General features: G+C 58.6%; 9 protein-coding genes across 9 annotated transcripts; 3 read left to right on the top strand and 6 right to left on the bottom strand.

Moving 5' to 3' along the window:
* Positions 1 to 552: 552 nt before the first annotated feature.
* Positions 553 to 1,500, top strand: PHYSODRAFT_490725 (hypothetical protein; the record flags this gene model as incomplete). Its single annotated transcript, XM_009523674.1, has 1 exon — positions 553 to 1,500. One exon carries the CDS (start codon positions 553 to 555, stop codon positions 1,498 to 1,500), a length of 948 nt encoding a protein of 315 aa, XP_009521969.1.
* Positions 1,501 to 1,926: 426 nt separating this feature from the next.
* Positions 1,927 to 2,076, top strand: PHYSODRAFT_446596 (hypothetical protein; the record flags this gene model as incomplete). Its single annotated transcript, XM_009523673.1, has 1 exon — positions 1,927 to 2,076. A coding segment is annotated over one exon (150 nt), but the record flags the coding sequence as incomplete, so codon positions are not given.
* Positions 2,077 to 2,306: 230 nt separating this feature from the next.
* Positions 2,307 to 2,717, top strand: PHYSODRAFT_297890 (hypothetical protein; the record flags this gene model as incomplete). Its single annotated transcript, XM_009523672.1, has 1 exon — positions 2,307 to 2,717. One exon carries the CDS (start codon positions 2,307 to 2,309, stop codon positions 2,715 to 2,717), a length of 411 nt encoding a protein of 136 aa, XP_009521967.1.
* Positions 2,718 to 2,914: 197 nt separating this feature from the next.
* PHYSODRAFT_489390 (hypothetical protein) lies at positions 2,915 to 4,678 on the bottom strand (the record flags this gene model as incomplete). The annotated part of the gene is made up of 1 exon (XM_009523671.1): positions 2,915 to 4,678. One exon carries the CDS (start codon positions 4,676 to 4,678, stop codon positions 2,915 to 2,917), a length of 1,764 nt encoding a protein of 587 aa, XP_009521966.1.
* Positions 4,679 to 4,905: 227 nt separating this feature from the next.
* On the bottom strand, positions 4,906 to 6,585 carry PHYSODRAFT_327550 (hypothetical protein; the record flags this gene model as incomplete). Its single annotated transcript, XM_009523670.1, has 1 exon — positions 4,906 to 6,585. The coding sequence occupies one exon, from the start codon at positions 6,583 to 6,585 to the stop codon at positions 4,906 to 4,908; it is 1,680 nt and encodes a 559-aa protein (XP_009521965.1).
* Positions 6,586 to 9,190: 2,605 nt separating this feature from the next.
* PHYSODRAFT_557078 (hypothetical protein) lies at positions 9,191 to 11,593 on the bottom strand (the record flags this gene model as incomplete). The annotated part of the gene is made up of 1 exon (XM_009523669.1): positions 9,191 to 11,593. One exon carries the CDS (start codon positions 11,591 to 11,593, stop codon positions 9,191 to 9,193), a length of 2,403 nt encoding a protein of 800 aa, XP_009521964.1.
* A 399-nt stretch (positions 11,594 to 11,992) lies between these two features.
* Positions 11,993 to 13,420, bottom strand: PHYSODRAFT_489469 (hypothetical protein; the record flags this gene model as incomplete). The annotated part of the gene is made up of 3 exons (XM_009523668.1): positions 11,993 to 12,877; positions 12,963 to 13,260; positions 13,362 to 13,420. 3 exons carry the CDS (start codon positions 13,418 to 13,420, stop codon positions 11,993 to 11,995), a joined length of 1,242 nt encoding a protein of 413 aa, XP_009521963.1.
* Positions 13,421 to 13,877: 457 nt separating this feature from the next.
* On the bottom strand, positions 13,878 to 16,181 carry PHYSODRAFT_297885 (hypothetical protein; the record flags this gene model as incomplete). Its single annotated transcript, XM_009523667.1, has 2 exons — positions 13,878 to 14,233; positions 14,318 to 16,181. 2 exons carry the CDS (start codon positions 16,179 to 16,181, stop codon positions 13,878 to 13,880), a joined length of 2,220 nt encoding a protein of 739 aa, XP_009521962.1.
* A 1,247-nt stretch (positions 16,182 to 17,428) lies between these two features.
* Positions 17,429 to 17,776, bottom strand: PHYSODRAFT_247030 (hypothetical protein; the record flags this gene model as incomplete). Its single annotated transcript, XM_009523666.1, has 1 exon — positions 17,429 to 17,776. One exon carries the CDS (start codon positions 17,774 to 17,776, stop codon positions 17,429 to 17,431), a length of 348 nt encoding a protein of 115 aa, XP_009521961.1.
* Between the last annotated feature and the right edge of the window lie 482 nt (positions 17,777 to 18,258).

The raw sequence follows: 18,258 nt of genomic DNA, 5'->3' as shown, positions 1-18,258 counted from the left end.
GCAGAGGTCATTTCCGATAGTAACGTTGAAACGCTTGGATCGTGTTTGGAAGGGCTATATGGGACTCAGGATCCCACTTTTTCTGGAAGAAGAGTGGGACGCCCCGCGCGGCCCTTTTTGAAGTCCGCGCCATCGCCATCCAACCCATTTTCGATTTAGCGCGCGAGCCGCAACCTCGAAGTTGCCCCAGCTGCTGGTGCAAGATCTCCAGCCAGCCAGCTGCAACGAACAATTCGCTCGCTCGTAGATCGCCACTTCCGATCTGGCCGCCATGGGCGTCGTTTGCCAGCCCATTGACCACCCCGAGGCCGGTCCGCACGAATCCTCGCCCGAGCTGGCGCCCGCCGCCTCAATGCAGTCCTGGAGCTGCAAGCTGCAGTCACCCGCTTCAACGTGCGTGCAGGCACCTTCCTCCACAGAGAGCAAGCGTGCAACTGGCCTTAAAGTTTATCGCCCTCCGTCCTCTCACCTCTCTTGCATCTACACAGATTCGCGCTGGCGGCAACGTGCCCGGTGCTGGCACTTCAAGACAGCGTCGATTCGGGCTCGGACATGTGCTGGCTGCCACCAAGCAGCAAGCCGCGACAGCCCCAAGCCTCCGTCGTGCACCACCAGCAACAGACCCTCAAGCGGTGGGCCAGCGTGGTCATCGCGCCTCGACGCGGCGTCAAGCGCCAACGGGTTGCAGCCGTGGACTCCAGCTACCAATCAACCAGCTGGGGGAACGAGCGATCCGCTGGCGCCTCCGTGGGCTCGCCAAGGTCGCTGCAGTTCGCGCTGCCTGGCCTGACGAGCCGCGACACCCTCCGAGTGCTGCACGCAATGCACGCCGTGCCCAGCGAGCTGCGCCACCTCAACGGTAGCGCCAGCCGCAGCCACCTGCGACGCCGCAGTAGGGTGCGGCAGGTATTTGGCTGGCGCCATCTGCTGTGCCAGGAGGAGGAGGACGAAAATGCATCCAGCCGTATCGTGTGGAAGAGCGCCAAGGCGCTCGAGAGCATGAGGATGCGGCCGCTGGCTCGCCAGATCTGGCGAGCGAGCACCGAAGCCACCGGCGATCTCGACAGCGGAGAAGTGCTGTACACAGTCAACAGCATCGCGCGGGTGGTTCACTCCACGAAGCCGATGTACGGCTCGCGTCGTCGCGCCCGCGACCAGGTCTGGCTGGAGTGCTACCTCGACGACGGGCTGCAGGTGTGCGTGGCGCGCAAGGAGCTGCGCCAGTTCAGCGAGTACTGCGCGCCGGAGACGTCGGCCACCGAGTGCCAGGGCTTCCTGGTGCGCCCCGTGTACACGAGGGCGATCAAGTCGCAGCTAGCAGGCTGCTCGGTGCAGTGCCTCCGGGCGGTCGACGCGCGCGATTGCGGGGCGCGATCCGCCCCAGCTCTCAAGCAGCAGCTGATCGACGACCTCCCGCGACTCACCTTGCAGTGGGAAGAAGACTACCTCTACGACCTGGTGCAGGCGCCGCAAGTTCTCCTGGACAGCATCTTCGCCTGAAGACGCGGAGGTGGATGCGTAACTTAACGACAAACCATGTTTACCTGACGCAAGTTGCACTTCTGGATGTCATCTTGTCATCCTGCCGAATACATGTACAGAATTCTGCCCGAATAAGGAACGGGTGTACAACTAATAGCCTCACATATTTAATATTATTTTCCAGGCGATGTGGCGATAGGGGGATGTGCAAGGTACTGCAAGGTACTGAGGTGAAAAATCCAGTGCCAATCATCCACCCTCGTTTGAAAAATGGCGCGCATTTAGCGATCTTACTAGACTTCAAACTACATGTATCGTAGTGGTAGACTCGCACTTTTTCTTTTGCACCTCGCCCCACAAGCCCACCTCCTCCCCCACTCCACCCATGAAGTCCACACCGTCCAAGCGTCTCCGCCTCACTTGGTCTGAGAAAGTGGGCATCCTCGACAAGGTGAAGGGCTAGATAATCCCTACGAGGTCGACCAGTTGACAGCGCTGTTGTGGTGCGAGGATGCCTGGTCAAAGGTTAGTGCTTCGACCATACGCCACTGTTGGAATCATTCCGGACTCGTAGGTAAAGCTGCTCTTCAGTTCATTTTAAAATTACTAAATCAGTACATTGGAAAAGTATACTCAACTTAACATCAATTTATATATTCTGCGTCTTTATATATATCAGGCGTTCCTTACTCGGGCAGATTACTGTATGCGTTCTGATTACCCTGTGAAACCTCATAGATATAAATATCCGTTCAAAGAGGTAGTTGCCGTTGCGACCATCATTCAGCCACTCATCAATGCGGCGCTTCATCGTGCTGGCTGCGATGGCGTCGCTCTCTGCTGCTGCGGAGGAGTCCAAGCTGTCGCCGGAACTGCTGCGCACGATCCGCGACGACGCAGAGGCGCGCGTGGACGTCATGGTGCAGCTCACGTCGCCATCTCAGGCGGTGCAGGCCAGCCGCAACCATGCTGACGCGGCGGATCTGAGCCGCACCCAGCGCGTCTCGTGCGTGGCCGAGTCGCTCCAGGATTTCGCCGCGCACACGCAGCAGCCGGTAAAGGATCTGCTCGCACGGCACAGCGAGCTGTTCCGCGGCTCCACGTTCCTGTGGATCAGCAACTCCGTCGCCGTGCAGGGCGCGCAGCGAGAGCTGCTGCTGGCTCTGACGCGGCTGGATGCAGTGGAGAAGATCGATCTGGAACAGGTCTTCCAGATTCGAACAGAAAATCAGTAGACAGGAAGCTGCTGGATGCATTAAGAGTTAACGCGCGCATCGCTTGCTTAACCTCAGCTGCTTGCTAACAGAGCTTGCTTTGCAACTTCAACACTAAAGATTGGTGATATGATGAAACACAACCTGACATCGCCTCAAACTTACCCATTACGAGAGGATATATTGCCCTACGCACGCACTCGTTCTTCCAGATTTCTCTAATTTGCTGCGGCTTTCTTGCGTTTGTAGATCGCGTAGTCCGCGTATTTGACGTACTGCGGCGTGAGCATCGGGATGTAGAACGATCGGTAGGGCGACTTGGACCGCTCAGCATCGAGGAACGGCTCGGAGTGCACGAGCTCCCAAGTGGCAGGCTCCTCCCAGAACTTGGTCTCCTGCTGGCCGGGCAGATTCAGGTCCACGACGTAGTCACAGCTCTCAATGGGCACGTAGCGACTGGGCTCCTCGCGGTTCTGGTCGTTCATGGCGCCGGGGATGATTGAAGTGCCGTTCTCGTGCTCCTCGAAAGGCTTCGGCAGCAGTCCGGAGAACGACGACTTCACAAACTGGACCTTGGTGCTGTTAGACGGGATGAAAAAGCTCGTCGGAAAGCGGTACCATTCCTTCACAAGGCACAGATTCACCGTTGGGGTGGCAGCGTTCGGGGCGTCAAGCAGCATTGCAGCGTGAGGGTTCGGTAGCACGTTGGCATACAGATGCTGGTACACACGAAGAGGGGCACTGAAGTTGACAACGTTGCTCACGACGCGAGACGCCGACAGCAGGGAGTAGACCCCAAGAATGCCAACCACAATAAGCTGCGTAAGTCCATTGCCCACGGCACGAGCATGGCTGAAGAAACGTCCAATACGATAAACCACAGCACTCAGCGTGATCGCAGCAGCCAGACAAAATAGTGGGTAGACCGGTGACAGGAACCGCTCTTCCTTGTGCGCTTGGGTGAACATGATCGCCACCCACACGTACATAGGCAGTAAGTACGCCACCAACTGCAGCTTTCCAGTCTCGTAATGGCTGGGCAACGCGAATACGAACAGCACCGCCGGAGCTGCCAATAGAGCCACTACGTTGAAGTTCAGAGCCAAATTCAGCAGATAGTAGCTCAGCGGCTCCGTCCCGTACAGCGTCGAGTCCGTCTCGTTGCTCAGCACATTGTACACCGCAATGTTCCACGCCGGTAGTACCCATCGCTGGTAGTAATGAAAGTTGACAATCAGTTCCACCGCCAGCACAGCGCCGCCGATACCTGCGCCAACCAGGATACTCTTGATCAGTCCCCGAGTGTAAAGCGTCTCGACTGCGAACGGGATGAAAAGAACACCGACGTAGGGCCAGCCGCAGAGTACCGCCACAACGCCCCAGAACAGAGCAAGGTAGTGATTCTTGTCCATCCAGGCGCTGGCGAACAGCATGACCAGCACCATAGTGAAGGTGCTGGGCAAGAAGGCTGTGCTGGCATGGAAGACGCCAGCGTTGAACAGCAGAATCCACAGCAGGTAGCGAGCAGTTCGTCGTCCGAAGCGCTTGCTGGTCGATTGGTAGAACAGAGCCTCCGCGTAGGCCGAAAGCAGCGCCAACGCCGCGCGCAGACCGTAGAACAGCAGCAGCTTCTGGTCGGCCAGCAGACCGAGCGTGGAGCCGAACGCCGTGAGCTGGACCACGACGTAGTGCAGCAGCAGGTAGAAGTAGGAGCGCAGGGCGTAGACGGGGGAATACTCCCACGTCTGGAAGCCGAAGCGGTAGAGCAGGTAGTGCAGCGGCTCCCAGTAGTTGAACGTCTCGTCACAGTCCGCGATGGGGCTCAGCAACGCCGACACGGCGCGAGGCAGGACCAGCAGCGACAGCGCCGTCTCCAGCGAGGGCAGCCACAGCTGACGCTCATCCAGCTGCTCGTTGCGCACCTGCGCGGCGGCGGCGGCCGACGCCTTCGCCTCTGACTTGGTGACGCGTCGAGTCGGCATTGACTTGGACGGGATACCTTCGGATGTTGCAAGGAAATGTGTGCAAACATTATGTGGTGTACAACACACAAACTGAGGTTGAAGTGCTGGCAAAGTTGAATTGGAATTGAAAAGCTTAAAGTTCATGTCGAAGCTGAGATGTCGACTATCAAGTGCAGGTCCACATCTGTAGCTTGAGCAACAGTGCAGACTAAAAGGTAAACAGCGACGGGGATCGTGGTGGTCGCTTACTCCTTTACGACGTAGTGCGTGCCCACAGAGAGCGGGCTGTTGAGAGCAGCCAAAGCGATCTCCTTGGCCGCGCGCACAGCGTTACGCAGACCAGCGGTCTCGCGCGTGACACGGCACTCCTGGTGCAGCTTGTCGGCCTTGACTTCCAGCAGCGCGAGCTTGTCTACGGCGCTGTCCATGCCGGCAGCCGTGCGGATCGGGCCAACGGACTCCCACATGATGCGCTGGGTCGCCAGCATCACCTCCTCAATCTCGTTCGGGTACGGGTCGCGGAAGCCGTTCAGGTTGGCGAACGGATCGTCCTCCTTCTTTGAGCTCTCCGAGTTGAGCTTCTCACTGCGCTCCATAAAGTCGTCAGCCGAGCTGCAGCCCCACACGAGTCCCTCAAGTAGCGAGGTCGAGGCTAAGCGGTTGGCTCCGTGGAGACCGGTGCAGCTCACCTCGCCCGCGGCGTACAGACCAGGAACGGTAGTGCGACCCTGGAGGTCAACCTCGACACCACCACAGTGATAGTGAGCGGCGGGAACCACAGGCATCGGCTCCTTGGTCATGTCGATGCCACGGTCGAGGCAGTGCTTGTAGATAGTCGGGAAGCGGTTCTTGATCCAGTCCGCGTCCTCGTGCGAGATGTCCAGGTACATGCAGGGCTCGTCCTGCTTCTCCATCTCGGCCAGGATGAGGCGGGCCACGACGTCGCGCGGGGCGAGCTCACCGTCGGGGTGGTAGTCCTTGGCGAAAGCGCGCCCACTCTTGTTGCGCAGGATGGCACCTTCACCACGCAGTGCCTCAGTCAGCAGGAAGCGGCGCTCGTCGGGGATGTACAGCGTGGTCGGGTGGAACTGCACGTACTGCATGCTCTTGAGCTTGGCGCCGGCACGGGCAGCAAGGGCGATGCCCTCGCCGCGAGCACCCTCGGGGTTCGAGGTGTTCTTGTACACATCACCCACACCGCCAGTCGCCAGCAGCGTGAACAGAGCACGGTAGTGCTCAACCTTGCCCTTGGTGGACACGGTGAGGGCGCCAACGCATTCACCGGCGTCGTTGGTCACCAGCTCGAAGGCGCTACGACCGGTCAGCAACACAATGTTGGGGTGGTCCTGAACCGCTTGAACCATGCTGGTTGAGATGGCGCGGCCCGTGTGGTCCGCCTTGTACAGGATGCGCGCACGGTTGTGCGACGCCTCCAGCGTGAGCGCGAGCTCGCCATCGTCCTTGCGAGTGAATGGCACCTTGGCGACGTCCAGTAGCAGCTCCTCAACGCGTCCGGGGCCTTCGACTGCAAGCTTTTGGACAGCGATATCATCGCAGACGCCCGCGCCTGCACGGTGGACGTCGGAGGACAGAAGGGCGGGGGTGTCGTCCTCGCTCTTGTAGATGATGCCGCCCTGGGCGTAATACGTCGCGCAGTTGTTGGGGTCTTCGGCAGCGGCCAGCATCGTCACTTTGACGCCCTGGTTGGCCAGGCGCAGCGCAGCAGCATTGCCGGCCACGCCGCAGCCGAGGATCAGTGCCTGGCACTCGATCGTGTCGTAGGTGGCGGTGGCCGACGACGCGCGGCGCAGCAGGGAGCTGCTGGCATTGAGGTGACGGCGAGGAACAGAGCCGTTGGCCTTGGCACAGGACTCGGGGGCGCTGAAGGGGGCCGAGGCGCGGGCGAGCAACTCAAGTTGAGTCATGGTCGGTAGTAGCAGTGGTACAGTGGTTGGTTGTCTTGTGTGTTCCGGGGGGGGGGCCTAGTGGCTGGCGGTGTACACGGGGTACTTTTTGTTGAAAGTCCACGAGCTCTTCACGGACATCCAAAGCGGGCGATGGATGAGCGGAAGGGTGGGGCTGGACACTTGACGGCGGTCTCGGTGTTCGAGCGGGGCCACGAGTGTCTTGTCTTGGGAGCTTTTCGGTGCTTGACGTGCGCGCTTGGGGGCAATTTCCGTAATGAACTGATCGCGATACCCGACGAGCGGGCCATTCGTGGGGTAACGACATCAGGGGGCGACGGTCGCGACTTGGAGTTTGTATGTGATATCAGGCTGTAGCACAAGCGGGTGGCTTCTGTTACCGTCTGTGATATAGTACAAGCAGCAACCGATAGTTACTCGGTTTCAGTATTGGTGGGGAGAGTGGTGCAAGGAGCCAGTGTGGTCTGATGGCTTGCTTGTGCAAGGCGCTTTTTGCGAAGCGCTCGCAATCGCTCAATCATGCACTGCCTCGACCTGGAACTGATGCACAGTAGAAACCGCCTCGCAGTCAAAGAAATGCGCGCGTTTCTGAGGAGCTGCAGCCGATTACGCCCTGTGAATCACAGAGTGATGGATGCCTTTGAAAGGCGCTCGATCTGCAGCCAGCAAGTGGCGGTGCGCAACCTGTTTTAAGCATCCTGCAGTGTGTACGTGTAGCATGGTCGGTATGCCCGCTTTCGCCGCATTCCCCTCGGCCTCTGCCACCTGCTTGCTTGCGCCTGCAGCAAGGTTCGCTTTGACTCTTGCGATGTGCTGGCCCAGCGCAATCAGACCGGGGTCACACCGGATTCACACAGGATTGGAAGGAGCGCTATCGATTCTTCAAAAAGTGCTTTCATTTTTGTCCAATCAAAAACGATTTGACAGGCGTTTTCGGTGCTTGCAGCCCACGCACACGCCGTCTCGATGCCGGGACCAACAGGAACGAGTGTTGCGCCAGCTGTGGGTGGTAACTCGCAGCTACGCGACTTCAAGCTTGTAAGGCGAACTCGTATAAACTCGCCGTTTGCCTTCACTGTAGCCGCCGCAGCGCGCAGCTCGACAGCTCTGCTCACCCGGCAAGATGGCGTCGCCCATAAAGAAGAAGCCCCAGAAGCCCCACCAGCCTTCGTCTCTCGTGACGCCCGGCGCGCTGTCGCCGACTCTCTGGTGATGCCCCCGCGCGCCGTTCTCAAGAGCGTGGCCAAACCTCTGTGGCCTCGTAGCATCAAGCGACCTAAGCCCAAGCCGCGTTAGCGCAAGCCTCGCAAGCGACAGCCTCGGGAGGAGCCTCGAGGAAAGGCAGAGGGGGCTGCAAGGGTGAAGCGCCCCTGCGTGATCGCCAAACACAAGCTCGTGGCGCCGCTCCTCACCTGCATGGCGGAGGTGACGAACTCCGCCGCCCCTGAGTGGAAGACCCCAGCGCTGCTCGAGGAGGTGAAGAGGAGGACGGAGCTACTGCAACAGCAGCAGCAACAGCGACCACCTGAAGCTGCGTCGCAGTCCAAGGCAGACTCGACGGAGACCGTGGAGGTGAGCAGTTCGGAGGCGGTCAGCAGCACCTTCAAGGTTTGGCTACGCCCCACCAAGGAGCTGAAGTCCATGATGGATCTGATGTTCTCGGCCCACAGAGCGGCGTACAACCGGTTTGTCTTCCTCTCGCGCAAGGACATTGCCAAGTGCACGCCGATGAAGGAGCTGCGGAAAACATACCGTCCCATTTTCTAGGAAGGTACGATGGCGACCTATCTCAGCAGGAACAAACGGCTGAAGAAATACCTGGAGATGAACAATCAAGTGTTCGACTCGGTATTCCAAGACGCCATGACGGCAGTGCTTGCCGCGCCTGGCGAAGCTGAACAACACCGCCAAGGCGGCGGCCAAGAAGTATCAGTCTGCCATGCTGCACACCGAGCAGAAAGTGGCCAATGCTAAGACGGTCAAGGCCCCTAAGTCGCGCGAGGATCGCCTACGCAGAGGGAGATAAGGCTGACAAACACCAAGATCGCCAGCTGGATCGCTGCTAACTTCAAGAAGTTCCTGCTGCCGTCGTTTCAGACGTCGCTAATGGTGCGCAAGTACGAAGCGGAGATGGCAGCGGGCGGCACGCCGGAGTCGCTCACCCAGTTCGAGGCCCGCCGCGGCAGGAAGCGCCGTATCTGCAGCCCTACGGCGCGTGGAATGCTGGACCTCCGCCACTACAGCTTCTCGCAGATACTGACGCACAAGAAGGGGAGGGCTGGCGGGCGGCTGATCTCCTACGAGGAGGAATACACCCCCAAGAGCTGCTCAAGCTGCGGCAAGATCAAGGAGAAGCTCGGCGGGAAGGAGGTGTACAAGTGCGACTTCTGAGGCGCCTGAACGGGGCCAGCAACATCTTCGTCAAGAACATCGAAATGCTACTCTAGGGTTGCAACACACACAGCGGTGATGGCTTCATCGCGGGGTCCTGCCGTTCAACACGGCGCTAAAGGCCCACCAGCCGGCTAGCTATGCAGGGGGACGATTCTTAGGTCAAAGGACGCAATTCAGAATTGCCTTGGATACGATTGACACTCATTAATCCCTACAACTTCGACAGGCTCAGCTCGAGCTTGGCGATCGTGCGCATGTGCACCTCGTCCGGTCCGTCGGCGATACGAAGCGTCCGCAGTGCTGCGTACAAGTACGACAAGATGAAGTCCTGCCCCACGCCAGCCGCGCCGTGCAGCTGGATGGCGCGATCGCACACGGCCAGCGCCATGTTGGGGGCCACGATCTTGATCATCGCGATGGCTTGCTGAGCGACCTTGTTGCCCCTCATGTCCATCTGATGCGCGGCCTGCAGAGTGAGCAGACGCGCGCTGTCCAGCTCGCAGCGCGACTTGGCGATCTGGGAGCACACGAGCGGATTCTCGGCCAGAAGCTGCTTGAACGCCGTGCGCGTCTTGGCGCGCTGCACCATCAGCTCCATACAGCGCTCGGCCGCGCCGATCGCACGCATGCAGTGGTGGATCCGACCCGGTCCGAGACGCGCCTGCGCGATCTCGAAACCGCGGCCCTCGCCCAGCAAGATGTTGCTGAACGGCACGCGGACGTCCTTGAACAGCATCTCCATGTGGCCGTGCGGAGCGTCGTCGTATCCGAGCACGTGCATGGGCTTCACGATCTCCACGCCCGGGGTGTCCATGGGCACCAGGATCATCGACTGCTGCTTGAACGCACTGTCCTTAGCCCTCTCCGGGTGCTTGCCCATGAGCACGATGATCTTGCAGCGCGGATCGCCCGCACCGGAGATGTAGAACTTGTGGCCGTTGATCACGTACTCCTGGCGCTCCTCATCACGGACGATGCTCGTTTCAATGTTGGTAGCATCGGATGACGCCACGCGCTTCTCCGTCATGGCAAAACACGAGCGGATCTCACCCTTCAGTAGCGGCACCAGCCACTGGTGCTTCTGCTCAACGGTGCAGAAGCGCGTGAGGATTTCCATGTTGCCCGTGTCCGGAGCTGAACAGTTGAAGACTTCCGGAGCCAGCACAATGGACCGGCCCATCACTTCGCACATGAGCCCGTACTCGAGGTTGGTCAGGTCACCTCCGTAGTTCACGTCCGGCCCCTTGCCATCGAGCGCCGGCACCACGCACTCCGGCAGGAAAAGGTTCCACAGCCCCAGAGCCTTGGCCTCCGCCTTGAGCTCCTCGATAATGGGAGGCACAACGTCCCAGACACGGCCCTCTTCGCGAGCCTTGGCAATCTGCTCGAGGTGCACGTGCTCAGCGGGGTAAACTCGAGTCTGGCAGAACTTGAGCAACTTCTTGTAGATCTGTAGGGCGTGCGGACGGATTGGGAACGGCAAAATATGTTCCAGCTCAGGCTCCGGGTAAATGTCCGCGGAGGCGTCCATGATGTCGTCACTCATGGCCAGCAGTCGGTCCATCGTAGTCTTGGCGCACGCAGCGTTGGCCGAGGACGCATTACCCTGCAGTGCGCGAGCGTACACACCGTGGCAAATGGCTGCGAATCGGTAAGTGACGATTCCCACAAAGAAATTCCACGCCTGCGTAGTGAGCGGGAAGCGGTTAGCTCGGCGGCAGTAGCCCAACAGCAGCTCACTCTCCGACGGAATGCCGAGTTGCTTCAGCGGGGCGCCCGAGAGCCCCGGGGTCATGATCGTGTTCGAGTTGTCGATGGGCAGTCGGTAGGCCGAAGCCAGCGTGGCCACATCCGAGAACGGGTTACCAATAGTGCACAGCTCCCAGTCCAGAATGGCCAAGACGCGAGGCTCGGTGGGGTGGAAGATCATGTTGTCGATGCGGAAGTCTCCGTGGACAATGCTGGCGCCGCCGCTACTCGTGGCCTTCTCAGCATCATCTGCGTTCTGCTCCAGCCAGTGCTGTAGCTGCGTCATCTTGGGGTTCTCCTTCACACCAGCCTCCGCAAACACCTTCTGCCCTCCCTGCACCTGGCGACTCCAGCGAGCCACCACTCGGTGGCAGTACTTCTCCGGTCGGCCGAAGTCCGCCAGCCCGATCTTCTTGTAGTCCAGCGCGTGCAGCTTCACCAGCGCGTCCACCGCCGAGCTGTACATAGCGTAGCGGTACATGGGCTTGACGCCAGGCAGCGACGGGTCCTGGAAGATGCGGCCGTGCACGTACTCCATGAGGTAGAAGGCCGTGCCGATGACCTTGGGGTCCTCGCACAGCAGCACAGCGCGCGGCACGGGCACCTCCGTGTGCTCCAGCGCCTCCAGCACACGGAACTCGCGCTCCACGGCGTGCGCGGACGGCAGGATCTGGCCGTGCGGCTTCTTGCGCAGCACCCACTTGGCGCCCGAGCCGGCCATCGTCACGAGGTACGTGGGGTTCGACTGGCCGTGCTGGAACTGGCGGATGGACGCGATGGCGCCGTGGGACGCACCCAGGCGCGAGTGGATATAGGCCGTCAGCGCGGGGGCGTCCAGCGCCTGGCGAACGTCTTGCACCGTCATGATGATGAGAGCGGAATGCGCGCGCTTGAGCAACACCGGGACGATCTCGGAATGAAGTTGTGAAACATGGGCTCGACTGCTGAGGATACACCTGCGAAAACTTATCGCTGTGCATCAAGATTTTCTTATTCTAGCCGGTTATCATAGTACATGCACATACCTAGCCTAGAAACCATCTGTGCATTATATACTATTCTTGACGGATATCGTGATAAAAAGGTATAAAAGGTGGTGTTGAGTAAACGGCCAACTTCAACGTGAAGTGCTTGAGCTGGAGCTTGCTTACGTCGAATGGCACGGGGGGAAAGGAGACGACGTGAGCTCGTAGGTCAGGCACGGAATGGGTTCTGGTTGAGTTTACTTGAATTTGATGCATACTTGCTAGCTACAGCTACCCAATTAGTTGGTCGCATTGAACTCCTTGTTGAGCGCGCCACCGATGACCAGGTGCATGATCTCGGACGTGCCCTCGTAGATCTCCGTGATGCGCGCGTCGCGGTAGTGGCGCTCCGCCGGCATCTCCGACACGTAGCCCATGCCGCCGAGCACCTGGATGGCCTGGTGCGAGCACATCGTCGCCGCCTCCGAGGCCTTGAGCTTCGCCATCGCTGCCAGCTTGGTAAACGGTCGGCCGGCGTCCTTCTCCACGGCAGCCTTCCACGTCAACAGACGCGCGGCCTCGATCTCCGTAGCCATGGTGGACAGCTTGGTCTGGATGATGGGGTTCTTGGCCAGAGGCACGCCGAACGTCTTACGGGTCTGCGCGTACGCGATAGCGCAGTCGTATGACGCCTGAGCAATGCCCAGCGCCTGCGACGCGATGCCGATACGCCCCGAGTCCAGCGTGATCATCGCGATCTTGAATCCGTCGCCCTCCTTGCCGATCAGGTTCTCCTTCGGGATCTCGACGTCCTCGAAGATGAGGTTGCCCGTGCTAGAGCCGCGGATGCCGAGCTTGTCCTCCTTCTTGCCCAGAGAGAAGCCCGGAGCATCGGTCGGCACCAGGAAGGCGCTGATGCCCTTGTGCTTGAGGGACTTGTCCGTCGTAGCAAACACGATCGCCTGATCGGCGTCGTGGGCGTTGGTGATCCATGCCTTGGTGCCGTTCAGCACGTAGCCCTTGTCCGTGACGCGAGCTGTGGTCGAGGCGGCGCCAGCATCACTGCCGTTGCCGGGCTCACTGAGTCCGAAGCATCCCAGCTTCTCTCCGCTGGCGAAGGGCGTCAGGTGCTTCTCCTTCTGCTCCGGCGACCCGAACTTCTCCAGCGGCGCGCAGTACAGCGACTGCAACACAAACAATGGCACGAGATCCGTCAGCCTCTCTCTCCTCGTTATGACAAAACTAAACAGGTAAGCTAAGACGACGCACGTTGTTAACGGACATGATGACGCCCGCAGTCGCGCAGCCGCGACTGATCTCCTCCATGGCGATGGCGTAGGCCAGATAGTCCAGGCCCGCACCGCCGTACTCTTCGTCAATGGCGACGCCCATGAGCCCCATCTCGCCCAGCTCCTTCACCTGCTGGGCCGGGAACCTGTGCTCCTTGTCGATGTCTCCGGCGATGGGCTTGAGGTTCTTGGCCGCGTACTGCACGCACATGTCGCGCAGCATGCTGTGCTCCTCCGGCAGCGAGGACAGGAAGCCGATGGAGCGCGTTTGCGTGCGTCTGCAGGGCCGCAGCACGAAAGACGCGTTAGCTCGGGCAATTGCAGGTCGTTTAACGCCGGAAAAGCCGGGAAAGGCAGGTCAAAGACAGGAGAAACGTACGCATGCTTGAGCACGGAGAAAGAGGACGCGACGGCGCGCTGCAGAGACTTGGAGAACATGATGCGGTGGCGATGTGTGCGGTCGGCGTCGAAAGGTGCGGAATGATGTTGCATCAACGTCAGCAGTCGCTCAGGCACAGCTACTGAAGTTCGACAATCTAACGCTTTATTGCAGGTAATCGCTGTATGAAGATAGGAGACGGGAAGTTTGACTTGATTTTGTATGAAGTCAAAATTCCCGTCTCTCTAACTCTGCAATGTTAAGTTAGAATACAACTATACAGAGTCAATTGTAAATGAAAGGGATATGCCAGCACCACGTCGGATCCCAAGAAAAATACTGACGTGTTATGGTACCACTTTGATGGTACCATTCTGACGAGGGTAAGGCGTTGAAGGTGTTGAAAGGCTAAAACCATTTGCTGCAGTGCTGTTCTTTTTTCTAGTTGTACAAAGACCCCCGTGCGCTCCCATACTACTCGTGCTAAGAAAATGTGGCTTCGAGGTTCGTCGAAGCTTATAAAATTGAGCAGCACGAGTTGTTGTTGGCCCCGATCGTGCAGGGCCCGTGCTTGACCTCCCACACGAGGTACTCGACTGCTTCTCGCTGGAACGTCTCCGGGCAAACGTAGTCCCAGCCGCTGTACGCGGCCTGCTCCTGCTCCGACAGCTTAATCCCCTTCACGATCGAAATGTCGAAGGACCCGATGTCCGCCTGCGACGCCGCATTGATCTCGTTGTCGGGCACGAACGGCGGTGGGACCTGCATCTGCTCCATCTGCACCCAGTCGATAGAGGAGAAGAACCGCATGCACTTGACTTCCTCTGCTCCCTTCGCTCCTAGACGCTTTTTTGGGTCCCGGTTTAGCAATTCTGCACATAGGTAGGAATATCGACACGCAAGAGTGTGAGCCACTTATCAAGCAACTGCGGAATGATACACCGCGGAAGACTTACGCTGGATGAGCTCTGCTGCTTCTGGAGAGAAATACTTGGGGTCGTACGCTGGCGTGAGCTCCAGCGTGGCCTTATCATACGCTTGCTGCTTGTCCTCATGCAGAGCTTTCGCCTTTGATGTCCGAAACGGACACTTCCCGTACAAGAGCTCATACACCAAGCACCCATAGCTCCACCAATCGACTGTTTGGTCGTATACCAACCGATTTCCGCTCTCGTCCCGCAGGAGCATCTCGGGTGCCCAATATCCTCGCGTTCCGCATCGGCCTGTCAAGGTCGGCGTCACCTCAACAGCTAGTCCAAGGTCGGAAATACTGCAGTTGCCCTTCTCGTCCAGCAAAATATTCTCGGGCTTGAGGTCCCGGTATACAATGTTTTTGTCGTGCAAGTGCTGAATGCCCAGTAGAATTTGTGCAGCCCAGAACCGCACTTGTGTCTCTGAAAACCTCGCCCGATTGAGGTGAAAGGAAAGATCTCCACCCGTCCGCAGGTCGAGAACGAGAAAGAGTTCCTCGGGCGTCTGGAAGGCGTACTTCAAGCACACGACGAATGGCGACGAAATCATCGCTAGTATTTTCCGCTCGGCTAGGCAGAGCTTCTCGGCGTGCTTCTTCTTGATCATCTTCTTGTTCATCACCTTCATCGCGTATAGAGAAGCCGACGTCCGCTTGATGCACCCGTTCACCATACCAAACCCACCGCGACCAAGTACGCGGAGTACCGTAAAATCATCTTCACTCACGCGTCGCTTTTGCAGGAACAGGAAGGCAATCAACCGCTTGTGAAATGCAGAGGAGCGGAAGTCTTTCAAGTGGTATTGCTCCAGACTGCATAGCACGCACGCCTCCAGCTCGTCAAACAGTGTCAGTGCACATGCTTTAGCATCCAGGCTCAAGCGCTTCTCGTTCCGCTGGCCGATCGTCTTCGACACTGAGCTGTCTGATCGGCTTTCCATCCCCAGGTCGTTGAGTTCGCTGGTAGACACAGTGCTAGCTGTGGGGCTTCCGACGTTGGTTGGACTTCCGTCTCGCAAACAGTTCGTTGAGTCCCCACGTTCGGATTCTGTTGTCAACGGAGCTGCTTTCCGCTTGAAAATTGCGGTCAGCCGCTGAACCACCTCGCCGCCGACTCCAAGGGGGCTTGCCTCCGTGGATACACTACTGAAAATGCCGCGTACATCTGCTCTGGTCACCGAGGATTCATTCTTGCGCCAGAACACGATCCCATTCGTGGTCATGGATGCCACATTCAGTTCCTCAAGACATCCGAGCGACATCCGTGTTGGACTGGTCCGCCCCACCGGCGGATTAATAACATTTCCGTGGGTGTTGTTCCCAGGAGAAGTCCCTGTCGAGCTTGCCATCCCAATCGAAGAGCAATACTCTGTTCCAGGGGAAGACGACGGGGCCGTCGCAGGGGAGAGTGGCGTTGTTTGATGCAGGCGCGCTTCGCCTCGCATTCCAGGCGACCAAACCGTGACGCCGCTTTCTCGAGTCGCCGCGTTGGAGTCCCCGCCTGGAGTCGCGTTCCCGAAGAAAAGGTCCCAGATCTCCCTGGCCTTGATGGTGCGCTGCTCCGGGGTCTGCAGCGTGCGGTACTTGGTCACCTCGACCAAGAAGTCCAATTTCCTGCTCCCGTGCTGCTCCGCCTCGCAGAACCGCCGGAAGAAATAGAAGCCCAGCGGCATATCCAGCAGGTTCTCGAGGCCGAGCCAGTCAGTGCCCAGCGCGCGCTCCTGGCGGTCCACGAACTGCGTGAGCTCGTTGGCCGACGGGTTGTAGAACGCGGCGCTTGGGCCGCGCTGCGAGTTGGTCACGGCGCCGATGTACTGCGCGTCCTGGATGGCATCGTGCAGCTCGTCCATGGTCCTCGACGCGGCGTGCTGCGAAGTGGCTTCAGGTGATTACTGCCGACGTTTAAGTCGCGGGGGGATCACCGGCAGCTGCGCGCGTTGCCGCTCAAGCTCAATGCGTTCGTGTTCCGTCTGCCTCCTTCTTGACTCGCAAGGCACTACTCAGACTGGATGGCAGACGCTGGATGCCGATGCCAGCGCGCCACCAAAAATACCCTGTCCTGCCTGCTCCTGCTTCTGCTGCTGCGCTGCGCTCCACTTGGTTTCTTCACTCAAGACAAAGGGCCTCGTTATATTTGGGGGAGACCTAGCCTTGGCCTCTCCTCCCTCACTCACCCGCCCTGCGCTGGCACGAACACACCAACTGGACTTGGGGCTGGAAATAGCGAGTCAAGAGCGAGGACGCGGGACAATCGCTCTCCAGTAAAGATAACGGGGCGGGGTCAAGGGGAAATGCCCTCGTGCCCTGAGTCCGCTCGGTTCGAAAAGTGATGTCTGTTGGCTGCGGGCGGTGCTGATACCTGTGACCTTCAAGTCGTCGTTTGACTGGCGAAAATTTGGGTCGTTCTTTGCGCTTCAGTTGAATTGCGCGTCGTCACTAGTCGTCAAGGTCGGGCGGTCTCAATCTATGTACAGAACTCTGCCTGAATACCGAACGCCTGTTATATATAAGGGCTCTAGGTTTATAAAGTGATCTCAGCGTTACCAGAGAAAAGGCTGTACTTAATTAGTTTATCTTAGACGGGATTTGACGCTTGCTTAGTTAATCAAACCCGAGTAAAGCAGACCTTGCTGTGGTGTTCCAAGTGAAGCGCAGTGCTGAGTTGTTTCAGCGCTGACCTTCGACCAAGCGTGTTCGCACCACATCAGTGCGGTTAGTAGCTCAACTTTGTACTACTCGTAGAGGGCTTAGCGGGTAGTGCGCAAATGTGAAAGTGGAATCGTAAATACAGAGAAGATCGCACTGACAATCAAAAGGGCGCCAATTTTCAAACTGCACAGCTTAGTACTTTTAGCGAAACAAAGGTATCCTGGGTTTTTACATCAGTACCTTTGCCCATCTCCGTCCGTCCTGTTGTTGGACTTTGAAGTATTATTTATATGAGGTTATGTATTGTATACCCGTTCAGTATTGAGGCAGATATCTGTAACGCTGGTACAGTAGAAGACGAGTACATTATTTGTGTAGTTAAGTACATTCGACGTGCAGCATTTCACGACACTGATAGCTAGGAACGAGCATCCTCGGAGACGCGCGCTCAGGCCGCGGGGCTGATGGCCTTGGCGGCGTCCGAGGAGGCGCGCGAGAACTTGCGCGACTTGTAGCGCGCGTCCATCAACTGGCTGGCCGAGCACGGGATGAGGAAGCTCGGGATACGCACGTCGGCGGCCATGGAGCTGCGGCCCGTGCGGCGCCACGACGGCTCGTAGACGGGCACGGGCTCCGCTGCCGCTGGTGCGGGCGCTTCGACGCTGGCAGCTGAGTCGTCCATCCTGACGGTTGAGTAGCTGCTGCCGTTGCTGCTGCTGTTGGGCGTGTTGTACTTGCGGGCGTGGGCGCGCACACCACTCGACACTGCGCGGGCAGGCTGGCGGGAGTGGTGCATACTTTAGAGGAGGCTTGCGCTGGAGGCTTCGGAACGAGGAATGAGGGCGCGGCTTCAAGCTGCTGCATGACTTTCCACAATCAAGGACCCTTCGCTGACGCACGTCCGGATTGCCGCAGATTTGTGTGGGGCTGGTGTGGACCTCTGTAAATGAATCAAACGGCTATAACGTATGTATCCGGATAACGCTGATCTTGTTTTGGGTATAGTGGAGGTCTTAAAATTTAGTCTATTCGCAGAAGCCATTGGAAAAGTTTCCATGCCGCACCCCGGTATTTTACAACTTGTGGCCAGCTGGACCATGTGGCCTCGCGCCGGCATGGCCAGGAGCGCTCATGGGGACCCGGCTCTGCGGGTGAATTCCTGGTAACGCCTCAGCTCATGGCGGGTGGTGATGGCACGGAGGCCGATCAAGCGTGCGCCTCACATGCCGAGGAAAGTGGCCACGGGTTCCGCCGCTGGCTGCATGCAACATGAAGCTC

This window comes from Phytophthora sojae (assembly GCF_000149755.1).
Source record: "Phytophthora sojae unplaced genomic scaffold PHYSOscaffold_3, whole genome shotgun sequence".
NCBI lineage: Eukaryota > Oomycota > Peronosporomycetes > Peronosporales > Peronosporaceae > Phytophthora > Phytophthora sojae.
Note: the sequence above shows the minus strand (reverse complement) of the source record. Positions and strands in the feature narration are given on the sequence as shown.